Raw genomic sequence first — 22957 nt, 5'->3', positions numbered from 1 at the left:
CCAGGGCCACACCCACAGCATATGGAAGTTCCCAGGCTAGGAATTGAATCAGAGTTGCAGCTGCCAGCCTACCCACAGTCACAGCAAAACCATATCCAAGCCACATCTGCAACCTACACCATAGTTTGTGGCAATGCCGAATCCTTAACCCACTGCGAGGCCAGGAATCGAACCCAGATCCTCATGGACACTAGTTGGGTTCATTACCACTGAGCCACCATGGGAACTCCCTAGATGAGGCAGAAGTTCTGAGGGATCTGACTTGCTAGAAGTTCTTTCAAAAGTGTCTTTGGGTTACCACCCTCCCGAAGAGACACCAGATCTATCTGTGTTTGAACCTGTGTGACCGTAAGATGTCACTTTTTGACTGATGGCATGGTCATCAGCCTTGCCACTCTTCTTTCTTACTTGATAGCCATGATGGTCAGCCTTCGGATCCGTGTCTAGGGCTGGACTGACAAGTACCAAGAACCGGGCAGCTTGAAGGCAGAATTTTGTTTCCTCCCCGTGATGGAGGCCAGAAGTCCAAGATGTCAGGAGGGCTGGCTGTTTCTGAGGCCTCTCTCCTCACCTGCAAATGGCCAGCCTCTCCCCGGGTCCTCACGCCTCTTCCCCGTGTGTGCCCGTGTCCCAATCTCCTCTTCTTCTCCCAAGGACAGCAGCCACGGGGGGCCAGGACCCGCCCACAGGACCTCAGTTTCACTTACTCCCATGCTTGAAGGCTCCCTCAACAGCCACAGCCTAAGGGACCAGGGGTTAGGAGTTCAACAAAGGAATTTTCTATTATTTTATTTTATTTTTTGTCTTTTTAGGGCCACACTCACTGCATATGGAGGTTCTCGGGCTAGAGAGTTGAATCGGAGCTACAGCTGCTGGTCTACACCACAGCCACAGCAACACAGGATCTGAGCCACATCTTTGACCTACACCACAGTTCAAGGCAACACTGGATCCTTAGCCCACTGAACGAGACCAGGGATGGAACTCGCATCCTCATGCATACTCGTCGGGTTCATTAACTGCTGAGCCATGACAGGAACTCCATAACAAAGGAATTTTAGGGACGTGATTCAGCCCATAACAGCCTTTGAGATGGCCCCCAATAGTCTCCACCTCCTGGGATTCACTCCTGGGTGCAGACCCCGCCCTCAATGAATCAGCCAGTCTGTGTGACCTATGAAGTTTAACGGAGCTGACAGACGTGGCTTCCATTTGCTCTGCTGCATCTTGGGTTCTGGAAGAGGCCAGCTGCCACTTGACAAGGACATTCAAGAGACCCACATGGGGAGAAGCAAAGCTTCCCACCACCTCCATATGAATGAACCGCCTTGCAAGTCCAGCCTTGATTATTGCAGCCCAAGCCAGCATCCTGGTGGCGACTTCTCGAGACCCCTTGAGACCCTAAGCAAACACTTCTCAACCAGGCTACCCCGGAATCCCTGCCCCACAGAAAGTGCAAGGTAATAGAGGTTCACTTTTGTTCTAAGCCACTGAGTGTTGGGGGTATTTCACTACATAGCAATAGAAAACAGATGCACATTCTGATACTTGGAAGCGGGGTGCTGAAGTAACAAAACCCTAAAACTATGAAGCTAGCTTTGGGACTGAGCAGGAGACACACGCTGAAAGGCCTTTGAGGAGGTGGTCAGTGAAAATCTAAAGGCGCTGAGGAAAAGTCCAGCATCTGTGACCTTTGCACCCTGCAGCAGGTGCATCCTCAGGGTGGAGCTTCAGGCTATTGATTTTGAGGTTAGACAGCTCCTCCTTTACCACATCGGGCCCTACAAGTATGATTTTCTGTGCATGATGACATGGGCAGGCTGGGAAGCACTGTTCAAAGCCAGGGTGTGGCATGTGACCTGCGCCTCACCATGGCTGCACCTGCCCTGACACATTCCAGATGTGACCAGCTTAGAGCATCACACACAGAACGTGGAGGCTCTGCCCACCCTCCTCCAGGCCCAGACCCCGAGGCCTTACTGAGGATGGCATGAGCACCCTCATGACCTTGGCAATGTCCAGTAAGAGCCTGGGTCTCACTAGGGGAGGTACTGGCAACCAAGCCTCGGGGGGCCCTGAGGATGCCGGGAGGAGTGTGATGACATCACACCCTGACTTGGGGGGGAGGGTGTCACATGCACATGCCTGGCTCCCACCAGGGGTGTCCCCGACTCCACCAGCACTCAGCCCTTTCCTCTTGAACTCACCCTATGTATGAAGTACGCAGAAGCAACCAGCCCTTTATAACAAACCTGGATGACAAGTTCAGAACAAAACATACTGTGGGGTGGCGTACTTAACAGCAGAAACAGCTTGTAAGGGTTAATATCTCTACTCTGTCTCAAGCTCATAAAAGTTATGAAAAAAATAAAGACGCTAACAACACCTCTAAAAAGGACAAAGGCCAGAGACATAATGTGTGCGAGCACAAATACAAAAGCACAAAAGCATGGAGAGAAGTTCAAGGTCATTAACAATCAAAGACAAGCAAATAAAAATAGAGAGAAAGGAGGAGTTCCCAGTGCGGCGCAATGGGATCAGGGGTGTATCTAGAGCACTGGGACAAGGGTTAGATCCCCAGGCTTGCACAGTGGGTTAAGGATCCTGTGTTGCTGCAGCTGCAGCGTAGGTTGCACCTGCAGCTGGGATCTGATTCCTGGCCCGGGAACTCCATATGCCTCGGGGCAGACAAAAAAATTTACATATACACACACACACACACATATGTATATACATACACATATATGCCATTTTATACCTCTTTACTTGGAAACACGAAGAAAAATCACACGCAATGCTGCCAAATTTGTAGGGAAACCCATAGTTCTATGTTGCTGCTTACGCATATAAATTGGTGTGAAAAGGTTTTGGAAAGACCTATGAAGAATTGTAGGAGTTCCCATCATGGCGCAGTGGTTAACAAATCTGACTAGGAACCATGAGGTTGCGGGTTCGATTCCTGGCCTTGCTCAGTGAGTTAAGGATCTGGTGTTGCTGTGAGCTGTGGTGTAGGTCGCAGACATGGCTCAGATCCCACATTGCTGTGGCTGTGGTGTAGGCCAGCAGCTACATCTCTGATTAGACCCCTAACCTGGGAACCTCCATATGCCATGGGTGCAGCCCTAAAAAGACAAAAAAACAAAACAAAACAAAAAAAACAATTGTAAACATGACGCTCCCCTTTTTTTGGAATAAAACTTTTGGGAGTTTATCCCAAGGAAATAATCCAGAAGAAAGCAAAGGCTACAAGCACAAGTTCATTATACATTGTTTATGATATTTAAAAAACAGAACCAATGAAATAATCTAGCCTCTAGATGGTTAAGTAAGTTATACACTGTATTCCTTCATGGAGGGAGGGATTGACTTTGTTAGGATTCTGCTGGACATGTGCAAAACCAGCCAAGACATAAAGTTAAATTCAAAAACAGAATTCAGGAGTTCCCTAATGGCCTAGTGGTTAAGGATCTCGTGTTGTCACCACTGTGGCGAGGGTTCGATCCCTGGCCTGGGAACATCTGCATGGCTCAGCCAAAAAAACAACAACAACAAAAACAAACAACCCCACAAAAACACAACAACAACAACCAGAATTCAGGAGTTCCCATTGAGGCTCAGCGGGTTATGAACCGGGCAAGTATCCATAAGGAGGTGGGTTCAATCGTTGGCCTCGTTCAATGGATTAAGGATCTGGTGTTGCTGTGGCTGCAGCGTAGGCCAGCAGCTGCAGCTCTGATTTGACCCCTAGACTGGGAACTTCCATGTGCTGCAATGTGGCCCTAAAGAGCAAAACAAACAAAAAACATAATTCAAAGGTATCTGTTTTTGAATTGCTATTATATAAAAATTGTTCTCAGCTCATACACCAGGACCTGGAAGAGATTCTTTTCATTTAATGAGAAAACTTGTGGTATTCCCGTCGTGGCTCAGTGGTTAACAAATCCGACTAGGAACCATGAGGCTGCGGGTTTGATCCCTGGCCTTGCTCAATGGGTTAAAGATCCGGCTTAGCTGTGAGCTGTGGTGTAGGTCACAGATGTGGTTCGGATCCCGCGTTGCTGTGGCTGTGGTGTAGGCCAGCCGCTACAGCTCCGATTAGACCCCTGGCCTGGGAACCTCCATATGCCGTGGGAGCGGCCCAAGAAATGGCAAAAGAAAAAAAAAAAGAAAAAGAAAATTTGTAGCTGAATCTTCTTCTTATTTCTGCTCAATAAAATTATGGCGCTTGTGCAAAACAGCAATATTCCCCATAATCATCTTTAAAAAGGACTAAAAATGCTCTCCTTGTGTATCTGATACAAAAGCCCACTCTGCTCTGCTTCCTGACTGCACACGGAGCCTGGCACGGGGCCCGCTGGGGAGGGGGCACCCAGACCATGAGCATGGGGTGTGGCACCCAACTTCAGCTCCTACGCCAGAGGAAAAGCACACACTTGACCCTCCAGAGGCCCACGGTGAGACCCGATCACGCGCCTTTAGGCAATCATCCTCCGAAACGCGTGCCAGGTTCCAGGGTTAAAAATAAACAGCCCGCCTCCCTCTTCAAAGAGATGCGGCTGAGCTGCAGTAATAACTGGAAAGCGAGAGCAGAGATCACAGACTGGCGGCCCCGGGACCGGATGCAGCCTGGAGGCATGTTTTGCTTGGCTCACGTTGTGTTTTAAAAGTTGGAAAATTTCACATTAAGAAAAAATGTCGGATTTCCAGCATCTCACGAGAGGGTGGAAGCTGTGACTATACCAGGCTCGCAACCATCTACCTGACCGAGGCCAGTGGGGCTGCCTCACTTAGGAAGCGGGGGTGGTTCTGATTCATTCATGGGACTCAAGGTTCACACGGGTGCCTCCTCTATGCCAGCCAGGTCCTGCTCTGCTTGCTGGAAGTTTAGGAGGAAAGAGACCACCATTGCTTCTGTAGTGTTTACCTTCTCCTGGGGAGAGAGACCATAGCCAATAAGCAGCTATTTCCATGTTACGGAGACAATCAAATAGGAGGACAGCTTGGGAGGAACAGCAGGGACAAGGTGACATGCTGGCACAGCACCTGGGAAAACCTCTCTGAGATGATGTCTGCGTTGATTCTTTTTTCTTTTCTTTTCTTTTCTTTTTCCAACCCGCAGCATGTGAAGTTCCCAGGCCAAGGATCAGATTCAAGCTACAGTCACGACCTAAGCCGCAGCAATGCTGCATCCTTAACCTTCTGCACTGGGCCAGGGATCGAACCTGCATCCCAGCACTCCCAAGATGCCGCTGATCCCGTTGTGCAACAGCAGGAACTCCTGAGTTGATTCTTTTTTTTTTTTTGGTCTTTTTTTTGTCTTTTCAGGGCTGCACCTGAAGCACATGGAGGTTCCCAGGCTCGGGGTCAAATCAGAGCTGTAGCCGCTGGCCTACACCGTAGCCACAGCAAAGCGGGATCTGAGCCACATCTGCATCCTACACCACAGCTCACAGAAACGCCAGATCCTTAACCCACTGGGTGAGGTCAGGGATCGAACCCACATCCTCATGGATACTAGTCGGGTTCGTTAACCACTGAGCCACGATAGGAACTCCCTGAGTTGATTCTTAAAGGATGAGACAGAGCCAGCCACACCAAGTTGTGGGGTGAGAACATTCCAGGCTCAAGGAGGAGCTTGTGCAAAGGCCCTGGGGTATAAATGTGCAGAGTGCTCCAGAGGTACTGAAGGAAGGAGGGGGGTGGCAGGATTTATTCTAACTCCAGTGGGCAGAGGGGGAGGGCTTTAAGTTGAGGGTGGGGTGGGATGTGATCTGATCTGATTTAAATAAAAACCCCTCTGATGGCTAAGTGAGGAGGGGACCCACGGAGGGAACAGAATCGAGGAGAAGGGAGGTGGGAGACCAGTCAGCAGGCAGCCAGGATGGTCCAGGTGAGAGAAGCTCAGGGTGGGCTGGGAGCAAATGTGCTGGAGTCAGGATGCTGGGTGGGGGGAGAGCCTACAGGACTGGCAGAGGCAGTGGATGGGAGACAGGAGGTCAAAAGAGGGTGCTGTTTAGAGGGGGTAAGATTAAAGTGTGTCTACCCCAAAGGGAAAACTGATGATTTTGTGGGGTGAACCTGCCAAGTGAAGTTTTTTTTTTTTTTTTTGTCTCTTTTCTAGGGCCGCACCCACAGCATATGGAGGTTCCCAGGCTAAGGGTCGAATCGGAGCTGTAGCTGCCAGCCTACACCACAGCCACAGCAATGCCAGATCCCAGCCGTGTCTGCAACCTACACTACAGCTCACAGCAACGTTGGATCCTTAACCCACTGAGCGAGGCCAGGGATCGAACCCGCAACCTCATGGTCCCTAGTCGGATTCGTTTCCGAAGCGCCACGACGGGAACTCCCCAAGTGCAGTTTTAAGCCTTCACGTCCAGCTGACCTGGGCCAAGGAGTGGACTGTTTCTTAGCCTTTGGTTAGACGAAGAGGATTCATCAGCACAGGCAGCCTGTGGTTCATATCTCTGCACACGAGGTGAATGGGCATTCAAGATGCTGAGATGAAGGGGTTCACTTGAGGACCCTCTCGTTTTCCCTTTGAGCCCCTGTGCCCTGCAGAGCTCAGGGCCAGAGAGCTTCCAGCATGTGGACGGCAGTTCGTGAATGCAGGGAAGTGCCTGATCCTCAGCCTCATGGGTCCTCAAGGGACAGTGGGCAGAGGGGCGGGCAGGCTGCTTTTGCCCTGCAACTTGGCCAGGATTCAAGCTTTTAAATCAGGATTGCCAAGCAAAGGGCCCGGTCTTCCATGCACAGACCTTTCCCGAGTCAACAAGGCTTATTTATGGCATCAGAACAGCCTGGTGACCTGAGGATTTCTCGAACTCTCTATGGAAACCTGTCTTTCAGCCATGGCATCTGCTAATGTTTTCTTTGGCTAATGACTTTCCCTTTAAACCTAACTCCCGGAGTTCCTGTTGTGGCTCAGTGGGTTAAGAACATGACGTAGTGTCCATGAGGATGTGGGTTCAATCCCTGGCCTTGATCAGTGGGTTAAGGACCTGGCATTGCTGCAAGTAACGTCGGTCACACATGCAGGTTGGATCTGGTGTTGCTGTGGCCGCAGCTCTGATTCAACCCCTAGCCCAGGAACTTCCATATGCTATGGGGGGGGTGGGGACTAACTCCCATCCAATTTCCCAGTAACCTCAGACAGTGACCTACACATCGAATGGCTGTTGGTCATTCAGCCTACAAACAGATCAGATCTACCCACTTGGCTGACCAATGTCTGCTCAAAAGATCCTCCGAAATAGAAGTTATTTTTGGCTGTCTCCCAAAACACACGTGGCTAAGCTAGACTCAGGGAGCCCGAGAAATAGGGTGCCACACCCTGATATTAAGAAGCGTGGTCCCTCTCTGTAGAAAGAGGTCAGAACATCAACGATGCCTTGTCCAGCTAAGCAAACCAGATAACACAAGGAGTCCCGCAGGATGTTCAGGAGAAGAGTGATCGGATCCGCCTCTTAGAAGGCTGCCTCCAGCCACTGCAGGGAGAAAGTGTGTCTAAGGACAGGGGCACACCGGTGATGACCCGGCAATGGTCCCTTGACCTAACGCAGCTGCAGGAACAAGGGAGGAGGGAGTGGAGACATTCTGAGCATGCAGATGTTACACGAGAGGGAGAATGGCGCTTCCAAACTCACAGGTCACTGGCTGGAGCACTGGAAAGGGATGGGCAGCAGGAACCACCCTTGCAAGTGCCTCTCTCCCCACATGGCAGCCAAGCTTATTAAGACGGGAGCTAATTAAGAGCAGCTGGATGCCTGCTTCTGCGGTCTGCCTGAGCTGCCCTTCAGACATCCCTCCAGCATGCTGATGGAAGAACTTTCCTTCCTTGAATGCTGGGGCGAGGAGTCTTGGGGATGCATGACACCGGTTCCTTGGGAAGTGGTTCTCTCTCTAGCATTTTTTTTTTTTTTGTCTTTTTAGGGCTGCACCCTCAGCATAGCGAAGTTCCCAGGCTAGGGGTCAAAATGGTATGCCAGTCTATACCACAGCCATAGCAACATGGGATCTGAGCCATGTCTGCAACCTACACCATAGCTTGCAGGAGTGCTGGATCCTTAACCTATTGAGCAGAGGCAGGGATCAAAAACCCACATCCTCATGGACACTAGTCAGGTTCATTACCACTGAGCCACAAGGGGAACTCCTCTCTCTCTAGTCTTGTCTGAGAGTTTGCCTATGTAGCTGGGTCACTTTATGCTACTTTTTTTTGCTCTCTAGATCCAAGAGATTACTTAACACATGAACTTCTTGTTAAAGGCAATGTTTAATTTCACATGGGATTCACAGATCAATTGTAGCAATTTAGCCCATTAAAGAGCTCACTACAGACTGGATGAATAAAGCATAACTTCTTGGGCTGTTTCATAAATGAGTCTGCTCTCTCTGGTAATATGGCAGGTGGAGGTCAGGCGGTTTCACCACCGCAGATTAGGGTGTGCGATGGTTAATTTCATATGTCATTGTGGCTAGGCTACAGTGCCCAGAGGTTTGGTGAGACACCAGTCTAGATGTTGTGAAGCTATTTACTAACATGAGACATAGAAAACAAACTTACGGTCACCAAAGAGGAAGAAGGGGAGGGAAAAATTAGGAATGTGGGATTAACAGATACACACTACTATATATACAAGAGATAAGCAACAAGGACCCGGAATTAGCACAGGGAATTATATTCAGTATCTTGTGATAACCCATAATGGAAAAGAGTCTGAAAAAAATATATGTGTATGTATAACTGAATCACTTTGCCATACACCTAAAACACTGTAAATCAACTGTACTTCAACTTAAAAAAAAAAAGATACGACCCACATTCAATCAGTAGACTTTTTTTTTGCTTTTTATGGCTGCACCCACAGCATATGGAGGTTCCTAGGCTAGGGGTCAAATTGGAGCTGCAGCTGCTGGCCTACACTTCAGCCACAGCAATGCAGGATCCGAGCCATGTCTGTGACTTCCACCACAGCTCACGGCAACACCAGATCCATAGCCCATGGAGCAAGGCCAGGGATCGAACCTGCAACCGCATGGTTACTAGTCAGATTCATTTCTGCTGCGCCACAACGGGAAGTCCTCCATCAGCAGGTGCTGAGCAAAGCAGAGCATCCTCCATAACGAGAACGGACCTCAACCAATCCATGGAAGGCCTTAAAGCAAAGACAGGTTCTCTGCAAAAGGGCTTTTTCTCTAGGCTGCAACAGAGAACTTCTGCCAGGGTTTCCAGCCTGGTGTCCTATGGCATTCAGACTTAAGACTGAACATCAACGCTTACCAGAGTTTTCAGACTGCCAGCTTGTCCCATGGATTTCAAACCTGCCAGCCCCCATAATTGTGTGAGCCAATTCTTTAAAATCCGTCTCTCTTTCTATACATGGAAAAAGTGTGTGTGTATATCTATCTATCTATCTATCTATCTATCTATCTATCTATCTATCTATCTATCTTCTTGGTTCTGTTTCTCTGGAGAACCCTGACTAATAATAATACAGGGTGGAGTTCCCATCACGGCTCAGTGGTTAATGAATCCGACTAGGAACCATGAGGTTGTGGGTTTGATCCCTGGCCTCCCTCAGTGGGTTAAGGATCTGGCATTGCCGTGAGCTCGGTGTAGGTTGCAGACACGGCTGGGATCTGGCATTGCTGTGGCTCCGGCGTAGGGTGGCAGCTACAGCTCTGATTAGACCCCTAGCCTGGGAACCTCCATATGCTGCGGGAGCGGCCCTAGAAAAGGCAAAAAGACAAAATAACACTACTACTACTAATAATACAGGGTGACTCTGAAGGGTGGCGTTTTCGGGCATATCCTGGCCATCATCTCTTGGCTCCAAACTGCAGGCTTCTAAGAAGAACAACTCCCTGAGCTCTTCTTAACCCATGCCATAGCTTTAGGGACCTTCTTTCCATTCAGCCACCTTCCCCAGGTATCTGCAGCCTCTCCTCCCCCGAGTCTCTGCTCAGCACGCCCATCGCTCCATACGACTGTGCCTTCCTTCCCTCCCTTCCCCATGCGCTTTTCTCTGGATGCGTATCTGCACCTGCAATGCGATATTAGCTCAGTTATTATCCGCTTTCTCATTGCCTCCTCATCCACTGCTGGAAGGTCAGCTCCACATGGACTCTGTGTTGGTCACTGAGCAACATACCTAGAATGGGCCCTGCAAACAGCAGGCACTCAATAACTACTCAGCATAGATTAACAACAACAGATGGATTTTTTTTTTTTTTTGGCACATCTGTGGCAAGCAGAAGTTCCTGGAGCCAGGGATAGAACCCACACCAGAGCAGTAACCTGAGCCACAGCAGAGACGACGCTGAATCCTTAAACCACTGAGCCACCAGGGAACTCCTACAGGATTTGGGGATACGGGGCAGAAGGAGGCAGGACCCTGATATGGGTGGTTGTCCCCTGCCCTTGACTTTCCTTCTGATCCAGGTCCCAGCCATCGCGTGACCTCTTTCCTGGGGGAGCCAGAGACCTAATCTCTCCAACAGCATCCTGATAACAGTCACATAAAAACACGTACCGAAGGGGGGGAGCCGCCCAGCTTCTGAGGAGCAGACATCCCTCTCCTGGGTCCTCCGGCCGTAGGTCGCAGAGTAGATGTTGAGATACTTGGATTCGTGGCAGTGCAGTTTCAGCTCGTGGTCTTCACACACAGTTTTGTTTTTCAGTTCATCTGAAGCAGAAACAAAAATCGGCGGCACCATCAGCTTCCCTCAGGAGGAATCAGCGGGCACGCCCCCATCCTGGACCCGACCCATCCCCATGGGGCTTGCCCCCCACCTCCCAGAGAAGGAGACAGGATGGTCCTGCCTGCCACGGGCTCTCTGACCCTAGCATCTCTCTGCAGGAGGCGGGTGGAAACAATCTGTGGACAAGTGCAAAGACCCTGGAATTACACTAAGGACCAAACGGAGGAGGAGAGATGCTCAGATGAAGATGGCTGGGCTCGCTGGGCTAGGTCCTGGGACGGACCTGGCCACCGAGGAAGTTCCTTTCTCTCCCCACTTGAGGTCACACATTCCATAATTGAAAGGAGCCTTTTCTCAAGTGTCATCTTGGGACGCACACAGGTAAAGACCAGGAATTACCAAGAGAAGATGAACCTCAGAGAGAGTCCAGCTAAACCTCATCACCCAACTTCATAATGTTCCGGCCACCCATTTGTATATTTACACAGAGAGAAATGATAGGAAAGTAATTTATTTCCTTTCGGGGGGGGGGGGGGGGGGAAACAAAACAAAATAAAACAAGGCACCATGTCTGTGAAGGACCCCTCTTTGGAGAAGTGTGAAAAGCTGGCCCTAAGTCAGGCGATCCAGGAAGAACCAGCACCTGGGCTGTCATGTGTCCTGGGACAGGAAGATTCCAGCCAGCTCATAGCATATTCCCTAAGTATTTAGGGAAAGTTTATTTGTTTAATCCATGTACCACAGTGAAATTTCCCTTTGAAACGTCATAAAGAATTGACATTATACATGCACCCTGAGGAAAATATAGTTTACTGGGTTTGGGGGGTCTGCTTTTGTTTAATTTCATTTTTATGGCAGCACCCATGGCATATGGAAGTTCCCAGGCTAGGGACTGAATCCGAGCCACAGCTGCAGCAATGCCAGATCCTTTAACCCACCAGGCCAGGGATTGAACCTTCGCTTCCACAGGCACCTGAGCTGCTGCAGTCGGATTTTTTTTTTTTTTTTTTGTCTTTTTAGGGCCACACCTGCAGCATATGGAAGTTCAGAGGCTAGGGATCGAATCAGAGCTGTAGCTGCCAGCCTACACCACGGCCACTGCAACTCAGAATCTGAGTCATGTCTGCGACCTACACCACAGCTCACAGCAACACCGAATCCTTAACCCACTGAGCGAGGCCCGGGATCAAACCCGTAGCCTCTTGGATACTAGTGGGGTTCATAACCCTCTGAGCCACAACGGGAACTCCCTCCACTCATATTTTAGTTCCACTTTTCTTTCCTGGATTGGAGGTGCAGGCTGATCCCTTACACAAAAGTAGTCTAATTGTCATTCGAGGTCCATTAATAGGTCATAAAATTTATTTCATGAGTTGTGACCAGGATTTTTTAAAAAATAAAGAATAGCTTGGAAAACATCAAACTACCTCACACAAAATAAGGATACATACTTTTTATAACTGAAAAGATTTTTTTTTTCAGTTGTGTGTATGTTATGTTGGGCCAAAACGTAAAATGTTTTTTTTACTCTGGGTTGCAATCCAACCAGTTTGAGGAGTTCCCGCTGTGGCTCAGTAATAATGAATCTGACTAGTATCCATGAGGATTCGATCCCTGGCCTCGCTCAGTGGGTTAAGGATCCAGCATTGCTGGAAGCTGGAAGGTGTAGGCCGGCAGCTACAGCTCTGATTCAACTCCTAGCCTAGGAACTTCCAGATGCTGAGGGTGCAGCCCTAAACAAACAAACAAACAAACAAACAAAAACAGTTTGAAATTCCCTGAAGAAGAAATTATGAGTGGTAAACACCAAGGCAAAGGTGGCTGGTGGGACCTTCAGATCTTGGACTTGCTGATGCTTAAATCTCACACTTAAAATATACGAGGAGTTCCCATAGCGGCGCAGTGGAAACGAATCGACTGGGAACCATGAGGTCAAGGATCCCGCGTTGCTGTGAGCCGTGGTGTAGGTCACAGACGCAGCTCGGATCCCATGTTGCTGTGGCTGTGGTGTAGGCCAGCGGCTACAGCTCCGATTAGACCCCTAGCCTGGGAACCTCCATATGCTGCGAGTGCAGCCGTAAAAAGACCAAAAAAAAAAAAAGTAAGAAAATAATTTCCAAATGTAAACTCCATCTTTTGGTAACTTATAAATCCTCATGCCTTCTCCCTAAAAACAGAGGAGCAGCAGGGAGGCCAAACCTACACCACAGCTCACGGCAACGCCGGATTGTTAACCCACTGAGCAAGGGCAGGGACTGAACCCGCAACCTCATGGTTCCTAGCCGGATTCGTTAACCACTGCGCCACGACAGGAACTCCAAGGCCAAACTTTTGAACTGCAGGAGAGAGTTTTCAGATCTCAAGATGATCATCAGCTCTGGGGCCGGAAAACTTTGGCAACGTTTCTTTCAAACCTGACGGTGGGAAGATTCATTAACGAAAGACGCAGGGCAGAAACCCACTGAGAGATGCTCACCGACTCCCCCTCCTCTCTAGCCTGTGAACACACCTGAAGAAGCCTCAGAGGAGGGCAAGGTGAAAGATGACTCAGCAAATGTTTAGGATGCCCTTGACCCGCTAACTGGAATCTTAACAGTTTAAACTTAGAGCCAAGAAAAGCTTTGTTTTCTTTTGCTAAATAAAAAGAACACTGAGTCTGACCTTGACATAGGCGGGTTTGATTTCGGTGAGTCATATCCGCACGGGTATGGGGTTTTTTTTTTTCAGTGCTTTTGATGACTAAACACTAAATCCCACCAACACCGAAATACTGCCTGACTTCAAAGGTCCAGCATGAACGACGGCCTTTGATGGAGAACAGAGGGCCTGGGTAGACACACCAAAAGAGCTCCAGCGCCCTTCCAACGAGAAGAATACCAAAAATGTTAAGAATGCCCTCCATTGGCAGAGCTCACCAAAAAGGAGGGGGAGAAGGCAGGACAGAAAAACCAAGCCTTATCTCAGTCAACCGGAAACTTCTGAACAGGAATGGTTTCTTTCCTTCTTATCAGAATTTTTAAAAATAAGAAGAGTTTTGCTTTGTTTTTGTTTTTTTTTTTTTGTCTTTTTGCTATTTCTTGGGCTGCTCTTTTTTGTCTTTTTGCTATTTCTTGGGCCGCTCCCGCAGCATATGGAGGTTCCCAGGCTAGGGGTTGAAATCGGAGCTATAGCCTCCGGCCTACGCCAGAGCCACAGCAACTCGGGATCCGAGCCGCGTCTGCAACCTACACCACAGCTCACGGCAACGCCGGATCGTTAACCCACTGAGCTAGGGCAGGGAGTGAACCCGCAACCTCATGGTTCCTAGTCGGATTCGTTAACCACTGTGCCACGACGGGAACTCCTGTTTTGTTTTTTAAAGGCATGTCATGAAATGCATTCAGTAGCTCCCATCTGACTGATCAAGAACCATTCTTTACAGGTAGCCGTGGTCCAGCCAAACGCAGCCAGAGTAACACAACACTCCCCCGTAAGGCCTCCAGTGATCCCTGTCCCCAGATCACAGGCAAAGCATCTCCTGGAATGGAGGCACCTGTGTCATAGTCTTTGCTTGGGGGTTACTGCGGTATGATGTTGAGTTGATCGGTTCCTTGGGAAGGTACTAATTCACTGTCACTTAAGAGTAACTTTTCTTTTCTTTCTTTCTTTCTTTCTTTCTTTCTTTCTTTCTTTCTTTCTTTCTTTCTTTCTTTCTTTCTTTCTTTCCTCCTTCCTTCCTTCCTTCCTTCCTTCCTTCCTTCCTTCCTTCCTTCCTTCCTTCCTTCCTTCCTTCCTTCCTTTCTTTCTTTCTTTCTTTCTTTCTTTCTTTCTTTCTTTCTTTCTTTCTTTCTTTCTTTTCTTATCTTTTGTCCTTTCAGGGCCTCACTCATGGCATATAGAGGTTCCCAGGCTAGGGGTCTAATTGGAGCTCTAGCCACCAGCCTACATCAGAGCTACAGCAACACCAGATCCAAGCCACGTCCGTGACCTACACCACAGCTCACAGCAATGCTGGATCCTTAACCCACTGAGTAAGGCCAGGGATCGAACCCACAACCTCATGGTTCCCAGTTGGATTCATTTCTGCAGTGCCACAACGGGAACTCCAAGAAGGACATTTCTAAGGAAAATCACGGACATGGAGATCAGACTTGTGGTTGCCAAGGGGGAGGGGGAGGGGGCGGGATGGACTGGGAATTTGGGGTTAACAGATGCAAGCTATTGCATCTGGAATGGATAAGCAATGAGATCCTGCTGTATAGCCCTGGGAACTATATCTAGTCACTTATGATGGAGCATGATAATGTGAGAAAAAAGAATGTATACATGTATGTGTACCTGGGTCACCTTGCTGTGCAGTAGAAAATGGACAGAACACTGTAAACCAGCTATAATGGAAAAAATAAAAATCATTATCAAATTAAAAAAACAAGTGACATTTCTAGGTTCTAAGAACAAGGGGACTCTTAACCTCATTGCTGCTTTTCTTAGAGAAGCTAGAATTTGTTTTAGAGCTGAGTCAGAGTGCTCAACTGTCTCGATTAGAAAAGGGATGGACAGCCTTCCAGAAAGGAGGCGCCAGTACCCCTGTGGGTTTGGAACCATGACTCTGCTTGAAGGACAAGAGCAACAAATTCTCTGTGCTAATTAAAGGACTATGTGTGTGATTCAATCCTCTTTAATAACACACAGGAGTTCCTGCGGTGGCTCAGCGGATTAAGAACCCAACTAGTCTCTGTGAGGGTGCAGGTTCGATCCCTGGCCTCACTCAGGGGGTTAAGGATCCGGCCTTGCTGCCAGCTGTGGCATAGGTCGCAGATGCGGCTTGGATCCCGAGTTGCTGTGGCTGTGCTGTAGGCTAAGCAGCTGCAGCTCTGATTCAGTCCCTAGCCTGGGGACCTCCATATGCCAAGGGTGTGGCCCTAAAAGGAAGAAAAAAAATGCACAGATGTTTCTGCACATCAGCAGTGGCCTTTTGAAGACGGGTGGAGGGAGTGATCTGCCCTGATGAAAATATGTTATTCCCGACATTACTTACGACTGCCAGTGCCTGGCAATGATAATGTGCAGACACATTTAGTTACTTTTATTGTGTTTTTAATTGGGTTTGTATTGTGTTTTACTGTGCACTCAGCTGACAGTGTATGCCGCTATTGCCCGCACCCAGGGCAGACCACAGCCCTTTCAACCCATCCGTTGGAATTTATCACTGCCTTCAATCATTCACGTCTTTTTTTTTTTTTTTTTCCTTTATAGGGTCACACCCATGGCATATGGAAGTTCTCAAGGTAGGGGTTGAGTTGGATCGACAGCTGCTGGCCTGTACCACAGTCACAACAACATCAGATCCGAGGCATGTCTGTGACCTACACTGTGGCTCAGGACAAAGCCGGATCCTTTACCCACTGAGTGAGGCCAGGGATCGAACCTGCGACCTCATGGATACGAGGGTTCATTACTGCTGAGCCACAACAGGATCTGAACATTCAGATCTTCAACAAGAACTACTTTAATTTGCCTATTGGAATAAGAACTACCAGTTGCTGAGCCTGTGCTAAGCATTTTACCTAGAGCATGGTATTCTTAGAGTCTTTACAACAGACCTATGCAGAAAGCGTATTATCTTCATTTCGTAATTGAGTTATGGGGCCTCGGACGGTTCCCAAGGTCACACAGCAGCTATACAACAGACAGGACTATGAACACAGAGCTGTTTAAATTCAAAGCCTTGCTGAAACTAAAAATCTCCAAAGGGATGAGATTTAGGGAGGAGATGAAGCATGGCACAAGGTCAGGGGAAAGAAGGTTCTAGTGAGAATTTTCTGGTAAAACACTTTCCAAAAAACAAACATAAAAGCAAGCCCTGTAGCCTTTGCCAATTTCCCTGGTGTAAATACTTCTTCCCTGGCAGATTTCAGGGCACACAGGCAGGGGTGGGAAGAGATGGGTGTGCCTGGCTCTCGCTGTAACCGCTGGGTCCACGCATTCCTGGTGCTGCAGGGGGGCCTTTGGACAATCAGAGTGTCACGCAGGGGCTGGAACTGGGGTGATGGAGGAGTGCCTGAGGTGAGAGGACGGCAGAAAAAGAGGCAGGATGGCGTGGGGACAACCTCACTTCCACCTCTATTTCAGAGCAGCAATAGGAGCTGCCTCCCAAATTGCAGTGCCTCGGGCCACCCATGTCCCGGTCACAAGAGGGGCTCTGGTCTGAATGTCTGTGTCACTGTAAAATGCATATGCTGAAATCCTAATGCTCGCCTGATGGTTTTAGGGAGGTGGGACCTTTGGGAGGCACTTAGGTCACAAGGGTGCAGCCCTTGAATGGGATTCATACATTTAGAAAAGAAACCCTAGAGAGATTCCTTTTGCCCCTCTGCCAAGTGTCGTCGGAGTAAAAAGACAGCCGTCTATAGGGAAACGGGCCCTTGGCAGAGACCGCATCCATCGGCACCTTGAGCCCAGCCTTCTCAGCTCCCGGAATTGAGAGAAATAAATTTCCGTTGATGAGAAGCCACCTAATTTGTGGCATTTTGTTATAGCAGCTCAAATAGATGCAGATACAAGGGCTCTGCCCCTCTTCATCTGTTATACCCGGGGCAGCCAGAAGGGGCTTTGTGATGCTACCCAGGGCCCTTCCTGCTTAAATGCTACCCTACAGGCAGGCTCCGCCCCCTTCCCTGGCTGTCAGGGGCCCTGGATCCTGCTCCAGCTCTCTGCCTGGTGCTCCTTTTTGCTCCCTCCAGCCCCGTGCACCCTCCAGCTGCAGCTTCTCTAAGAAGTGATCTTTCTGTGCCCTGACCTCACCCCTGCAGTTCATCACAATCTGCCAGGAAAGCCCTCCCTGAACCCGGGCCAAGGTCAAGCCCTCCTCTGAGCTTCTGGCTTAGTACCACGGGCCCAGGGGCCTTCTTCCAATGTTTTCTGGGACAGATAACAGTCTTTCTGGAGAAAGGTGATATTTAGTCTAGAATCTAAAGGATGAGAAGCAACCTGCTGGGTGAAGATGTTAGGATGGAATTCCCGTTGTGGCTCAGTGGTTATCAAACTAGACTAGGAACCATGAGGTTGTGGGTTCCATCCCTAACCTCACTCAGTGGGTTAAGGATCCGGCGTTGCCGTGAACTGTGGTGTAGGTCGCAGATGAAGCTTGGATCCCACGTTGCTGTGGCTGTGGTGTAGGCCAGCAGCTGCAGCTCCGGTTGGACCCCTAGCCTGGGAACCTCCATATGCCTCAGGTGCAGCCCTAAAAAGACAACAGACAAAAAGAGAAACAAAAAAAAAAAGGTGTTAGGAAACACTCGCTGGATGAAGGGACACTGGAAATGTCCAAGGCAGAGCCACCATCCAGGAATCCTCCCCAAGATGTGAGTTTGCACAGCCAAAACCCGGTCCACGCCTGTGCACAGCAAGTGCTTAATAAGTGTTTGCTGAAATGAAATTAGCAAATGGCCCTAACTGCCCCACACAGAAACGAAGCAGTCCTGGCACTGGCTTATCCAGGTCTTGCCAATTTCGCAAGGGCCTTTTCACTTCTTCGCGAGGCTAGTCCTGCCCAGCTTTTTATTATGAAAAATTTCTAACATACAGAAAAGGAGAGACTGTGGCAGTACATGGACAGAAGAGAAAAAGAAGGCAAAGCTAAGGCGGTCAAGGGTGAGGCCAAGGGCATGGCCAAAGACACAGCCAGGGCATGGCCATTTCAGAGATTTAGCCGTGGCGGGATGTCACTAAGAACACGGGGATCTTCCTGAGAAGTGATTTTCCTGAGTCTCTTGAGTGGGGCTGGAGTTGGTGAGAATTCCTGGGAAGTGGGGGTGGGGGCAGGGACGGGGGTGGGAGGGTTGGGGAGGGGGGGTGAGCCTGTTCTGCAACGTTTGGGCCTCCTTGCGGGGGGGTTTGTGATTGTGTACGTGTGTGACTACATGCAGACCATGTGTACCTGTATAATAGTGCGTGTGGATGTGATAGCACGCGTGCGTGAGAGTCAATGTGTGTGCGCTGTGTGTGAGAGTGCGCATGCGAGTGTATGTGTGAGTTGGAGTGTGTGTTTGAATGCATTGTCTGGGCCAAGCCACAGGGCGGTTCCGAAGCATCTGGGCCCTAGCAAGGAAGGATTTGAGACAGAAGCCTGAATGTTTGTCGAAAGGATCCAGGGTGCCTCCGCAGATGTGTTCCTGAGACCATTCCATGTGCATCGCCAACCTGTTACCCACCATGGAACCCAGGTCACCAGCGTCTTGGGAGATGCCGGGCCCCAGAGGCAGAAACCAAATGCAAAAACAACAACAACAACAACAACAACAACAACAAAACCCAAGAACAGGAGTTCCCGCTGTGGCCCAGCAGAAATGAATCTGACTAGTATCCATAAAGATGCGGGTTCGATCCCTGGCCTCGTTCAGTGGGTTAAGGATCCGGCGTTGCTGTGAGCTCTGGTGTAGGTCACAGATGCAGTTTGGATCCAAGTTGCTGTGGCTGTGGTGCAGGCCAGCAGTTATAGCTCTGATTCGACTCCTAGCCCGGGAAACTCCATATGCTGTGGGGGTGGCCCTAGAAAACAAAGCAAAAAACAGACAGACAGACAGACAAACCCCTGAGAACAGAATACAAACAAAATGCAAAAAAACTCTAATGAGAACAGTTGCATTAGGGTGGCAGTGCAAAATTTTAAAAATTATTATCTCAATCTACTCAATATTCTATAAAAGCTATATGGGAAAAGAATCTGAAAAAGAATGGCTATATGTATATGTACGACTGATTCACTCTATGGACACCTGAAACTGACACAACGTTGTAAGCCAACTAACTATACTCCAATAAAAAATTTTTAAACATTTATTATCCCTTATGTTTGTCTAAATGTCATTCCTATACCATTGCTGTCTTTTCAACAAGTTTTTCAAGTATTACCAGGAACCTGTAATTACCTACGGCCTCTCTTAGGCAGATCCCTTACGCCTAGAGGTGCGACCTACTAACTGAAGGGCGATTCTGGGTTGACCGCAAAACCAGGGTGCATTAGAAATGACAAAAGTCAGTAGAGAAAAGGGCAAGAATCAGAATAGAAGCGGATGCTCCAGCCAAGTCCACTTCCTCTTTCTTTCTCCTTAGGAAAGGATGCTGCTTCAGGACCTCCCCGCTCAAGATGAAAGTGGAAAGAAGCAGGTTCTTAAAGATCTGGAAACCTGAGCTCAGGTGGCAGCTGTGCCCCCGACCCCCTCAGAAGAGCAAGCCGCCCCTCAGCTGGGAGGGAGCCCTGTGACAAGCCTTCCTCTCCAAAGGAGAGCCAGCACCTCTTACTGCGGAAACCCTATTGCAGCCTCCTGCCACCCTGGTACCTTCGGCATCCATACAACTGAGTTTTACATATTAGGAAGGACTTTTTTTTCCCCTTTTTTGGCTGCCCTGCAACATATGGAGCTCCCGGGCCAGAGATAAGATCCAAGCCGTAGTTGTGACCTAAGCTGCAGCTGTGGCAATGCTGGATCCTTAACCCACTGTGCCGGGCTGGGGATTGAACCTGCATCCCAGGGTTCCCAAGACACCACCAACCACATTGCTCCACAGTAGGAACCCCTGGATTTTTTTTTTTTTTTAATTCAGGGATTTGTAAGAATGCACACAAGTAAGTGCACACACACGTGCATACACACACACACACACACACACACACACATAAACACACAAATTGAAAAGCCACATGGAATGAGGCCCAGCATTCCTGTTAAGAGTTTCAAAGTTGGACAAATGTCAACTGGTGGAGCATTTTCGTCCAGGGTGTGAATGAAACAGGGAGCCCACACCCCCACACATTGTCCCCCTCGGAAGTTACTTACTAGGTTGGCATTTAAAGGAGACCAGGAGGTATTTACTGCTTCCTGGACAAAGGTCAGGTCCAAACACACGGCTATTGACCAGGAGATGGCAGGCCCGCTGGTTCTGGCATTCATCCAGCACCTTCTAAAACAAGGGGGTAGAAAAAGGGACAGACTTAAAAACCACACACTGTCTGTGAGACCCCATACCTGGGCAGCTCTGGGCTCTGAGCGGGAAGGGCACGTGCCAGTCTGGCCCGGGACTCACATTTTAAAACCTTCATGCTGGTACCGGCTGCCTCTAAAAACAGAAGCACAGGCACGTGGCTGAGCTGGTGGGCTCCCTGCCTCCAACTCCCTGTCTCCCCCTCCTCCTAGAGGAAGAACCCTGCTCCAACAGACTGGGCCCCCAGCAGAAAAGCAGCCTCCAATTTGCCTCACCCAACATCACTGCTGACAGTTTTGGCAAAAGCGCCCCCTCAAGTAGGTTCCCAGGGTGGGGAGCAGAATCGGGGTACCAGGGATGAACCAGAAGGTCCTTGGAGGTCCCCTTCCAGGAGGGAACCCTGGTTTTATAGCTGAGCATGAGGGGGATCAGGAATTGTAACCATAGCTTCTCATCCTTAGAAATGCCCCAACCCGGCCATGGCAGTGCTCAGCTTTTGGGGGACCCCTTGAAGACCCAAACCCAAACCCAGGCCAACAAATGAAAATTTAAAAGCTGATTCCCACCCTCGCCAACCTCAAGGGCACAGACCCACTTCTCCCCAGTGGAGCGATTTTCTTAGTGGAATACTCAGGCTTTCCGTTGAGCATTTTGCTTAAAACCTTTCCTTCAAATCTCTCCTGACCTTTTCCAGGCAGATCACACCTTTGTGAGCGAGTGTGCTCTGTGCAAGCTCGTGGAACACCCAACACTGGGTTGTGGGTGACCACTGCTGCCCTCTTAGCTCCCAAATAGATCGGGCCCTGCCCACAACAAACAAAGAGGTTCTCCTCTTGGTTTTGGTAAGAAGGACACTAAGTACAGTAAAAATGTTCCCAAGAATTTAGTTATTCCTGCTGGACTGAATTTAATGCAGATTCATGAAACTGAGTCGCCATGTTCTCATAGTAGCTCATGGAACATCTCCATGAAAGATACTGGCCCTACCAGGCGTCCCCCATCACCTCAGAAGCCCTGCAGATAAGCATAAAATCAGGAAAAATGCACAGGGAAACCCAGAGGACCCAGGTGATGATGCATATTCTCGTGGCTGAGAGTAGCATGAAATAACACAGCTCTTGGATGGATCCCTGTTTTGCAACCACAGAATGAGTCCCAAGGCAGAGCTCCCTCCAGACTGTATTACAGCTGGAAAATGCGGTTGGGGCTTCCTGTAGCCACGTAGCCATGGGCTAGGTCAGGTGAACTGCTCCTGTGCAGACATCAACCTGCTCTCTTCTTCCTTAAGCAACAGCCCTCTGAGGAAGCACCTTGCCTCAGTTCCCAAAAGCAGGTCAAAAGACACAAAGTAAAGAATCTCTTGATTTCTAGATGAAAGAGCAGCGCCCAGAGATGTTTCTGGCAAACACATCTTGCAAACAACATCAGAATTGTGTTCACAAATGCTGACTTGTCTGCCTGGTAATGGGAACATCCTCTTCCCTGGGGGATGCCTGGCAGAGGCAGGCACCCACATTGGAGGATGAGGTTGGTGCCAGAGCTTTGGGACTGCAGGGTGCCAGGAGTTCCTACTTTCACAAAGTAGGCACTTCCGCCCTGGTGGCACTGGCCAACGTTCTTCTCTTGTACCTAGGAGGACAGCAGACTGCCTGGGTAGCAGGGATGGGTGGATAGGGCTATTGGGGTGAAGAATGGGGCCCTCTGAGGACAGAGGGAAGGGGCAGGGATAGGGTGGGGCTCACAGGGAAAGGAACTGCCTGGCTCCACAAGGAACCTGTAATCTCTCCTCAGGGTGTGGAAACCAAGGGATTCATTCAAACACATTCTTTTGGCTCCTCATTTGGTGTCTCTACCCAGATCTTACAATGCTTGGGATGGGAGCAATACATAGTACACAAAATAGAAAAATCCTTCCATCATCACATCATGTTTGCTTCTCCTCTTCAGGCTGTAGGGAGAGTGACACAGCATTAAAGCTAATTCCATTTCTCCTCAGTTGCTCTAGGAAATTTTCCTTTACTCACCATTTCCCATGACTGACAAAATCGAGCTGACATCTAGTTTGCCGCCTGCTCTAACTACCCTGACATCAATGGATTCACATGGAACTTTGGAAGCATTAAAAAAAATTCAAGGCCAAGTGACTCTGTAACCCTGGCCAATTAGTTATAATCATTGAGGGCCCAGGGGCAGTGAGTAGAGGTTGCCTGGATCATTGGAAGCCAAAGCAGTCTAAGGTCATCATTGATATATTGGTTTGGGCTTCCTCGAAGATCAAATGCTTCCCTAA

The 22957-nt window shown here is 49.1% G+C and overlaps 1 protein-coding gene across 3 annotated transcripts in view; it reads right to left on the bottom strand.

Moving 5' to 3' along the window:
- The window catches only part of EVA1C (eva-1 homolog C), a 103709-nt gene that overhangs the window by 40144 nt on the left and 40608 nt on the right, over positions 1–22957 (bottom strand). Inside the window, exons 3-4 of one of the 3 annotated variants that reach the window (XM_047795485.1) lie at positions 20523–20646; positions 10536–10688 (exon numbers count right to left, since the gene is read on the bottom strand). In XM_047795485.1, the coding sequence (XP_047651441.1) occupies positions 10536–10688; positions 20523–20646 (277 nt within the window). The remainder of the gene's footprint in view (positions 1–10535; positions 10689–20522; positions 20647–22957) is intronic. The other 2 variants (XM_047795502.1, XM_047795494.1) reach the window with 2 other exon arrangements.

Source organism: Phacochoerus africanus, chromosome 1 (genome assembly GCF_016906955.1).
Source record: "Phacochoerus africanus isolate WHEZ1 chromosome 1, ROS_Pafr_v1, whole genome shotgun sequence".
Classification (NCBI taxonomy): Eukaryota; Metazoa; Chordata; class Mammalia; order Artiodactyla; family Suidae; genus Phacochoerus; species Phacochoerus africanus.
Note: the sequence above shows the minus strand (reverse complement) of the source record. Positions and strands in the feature narration are given on the sequence as shown.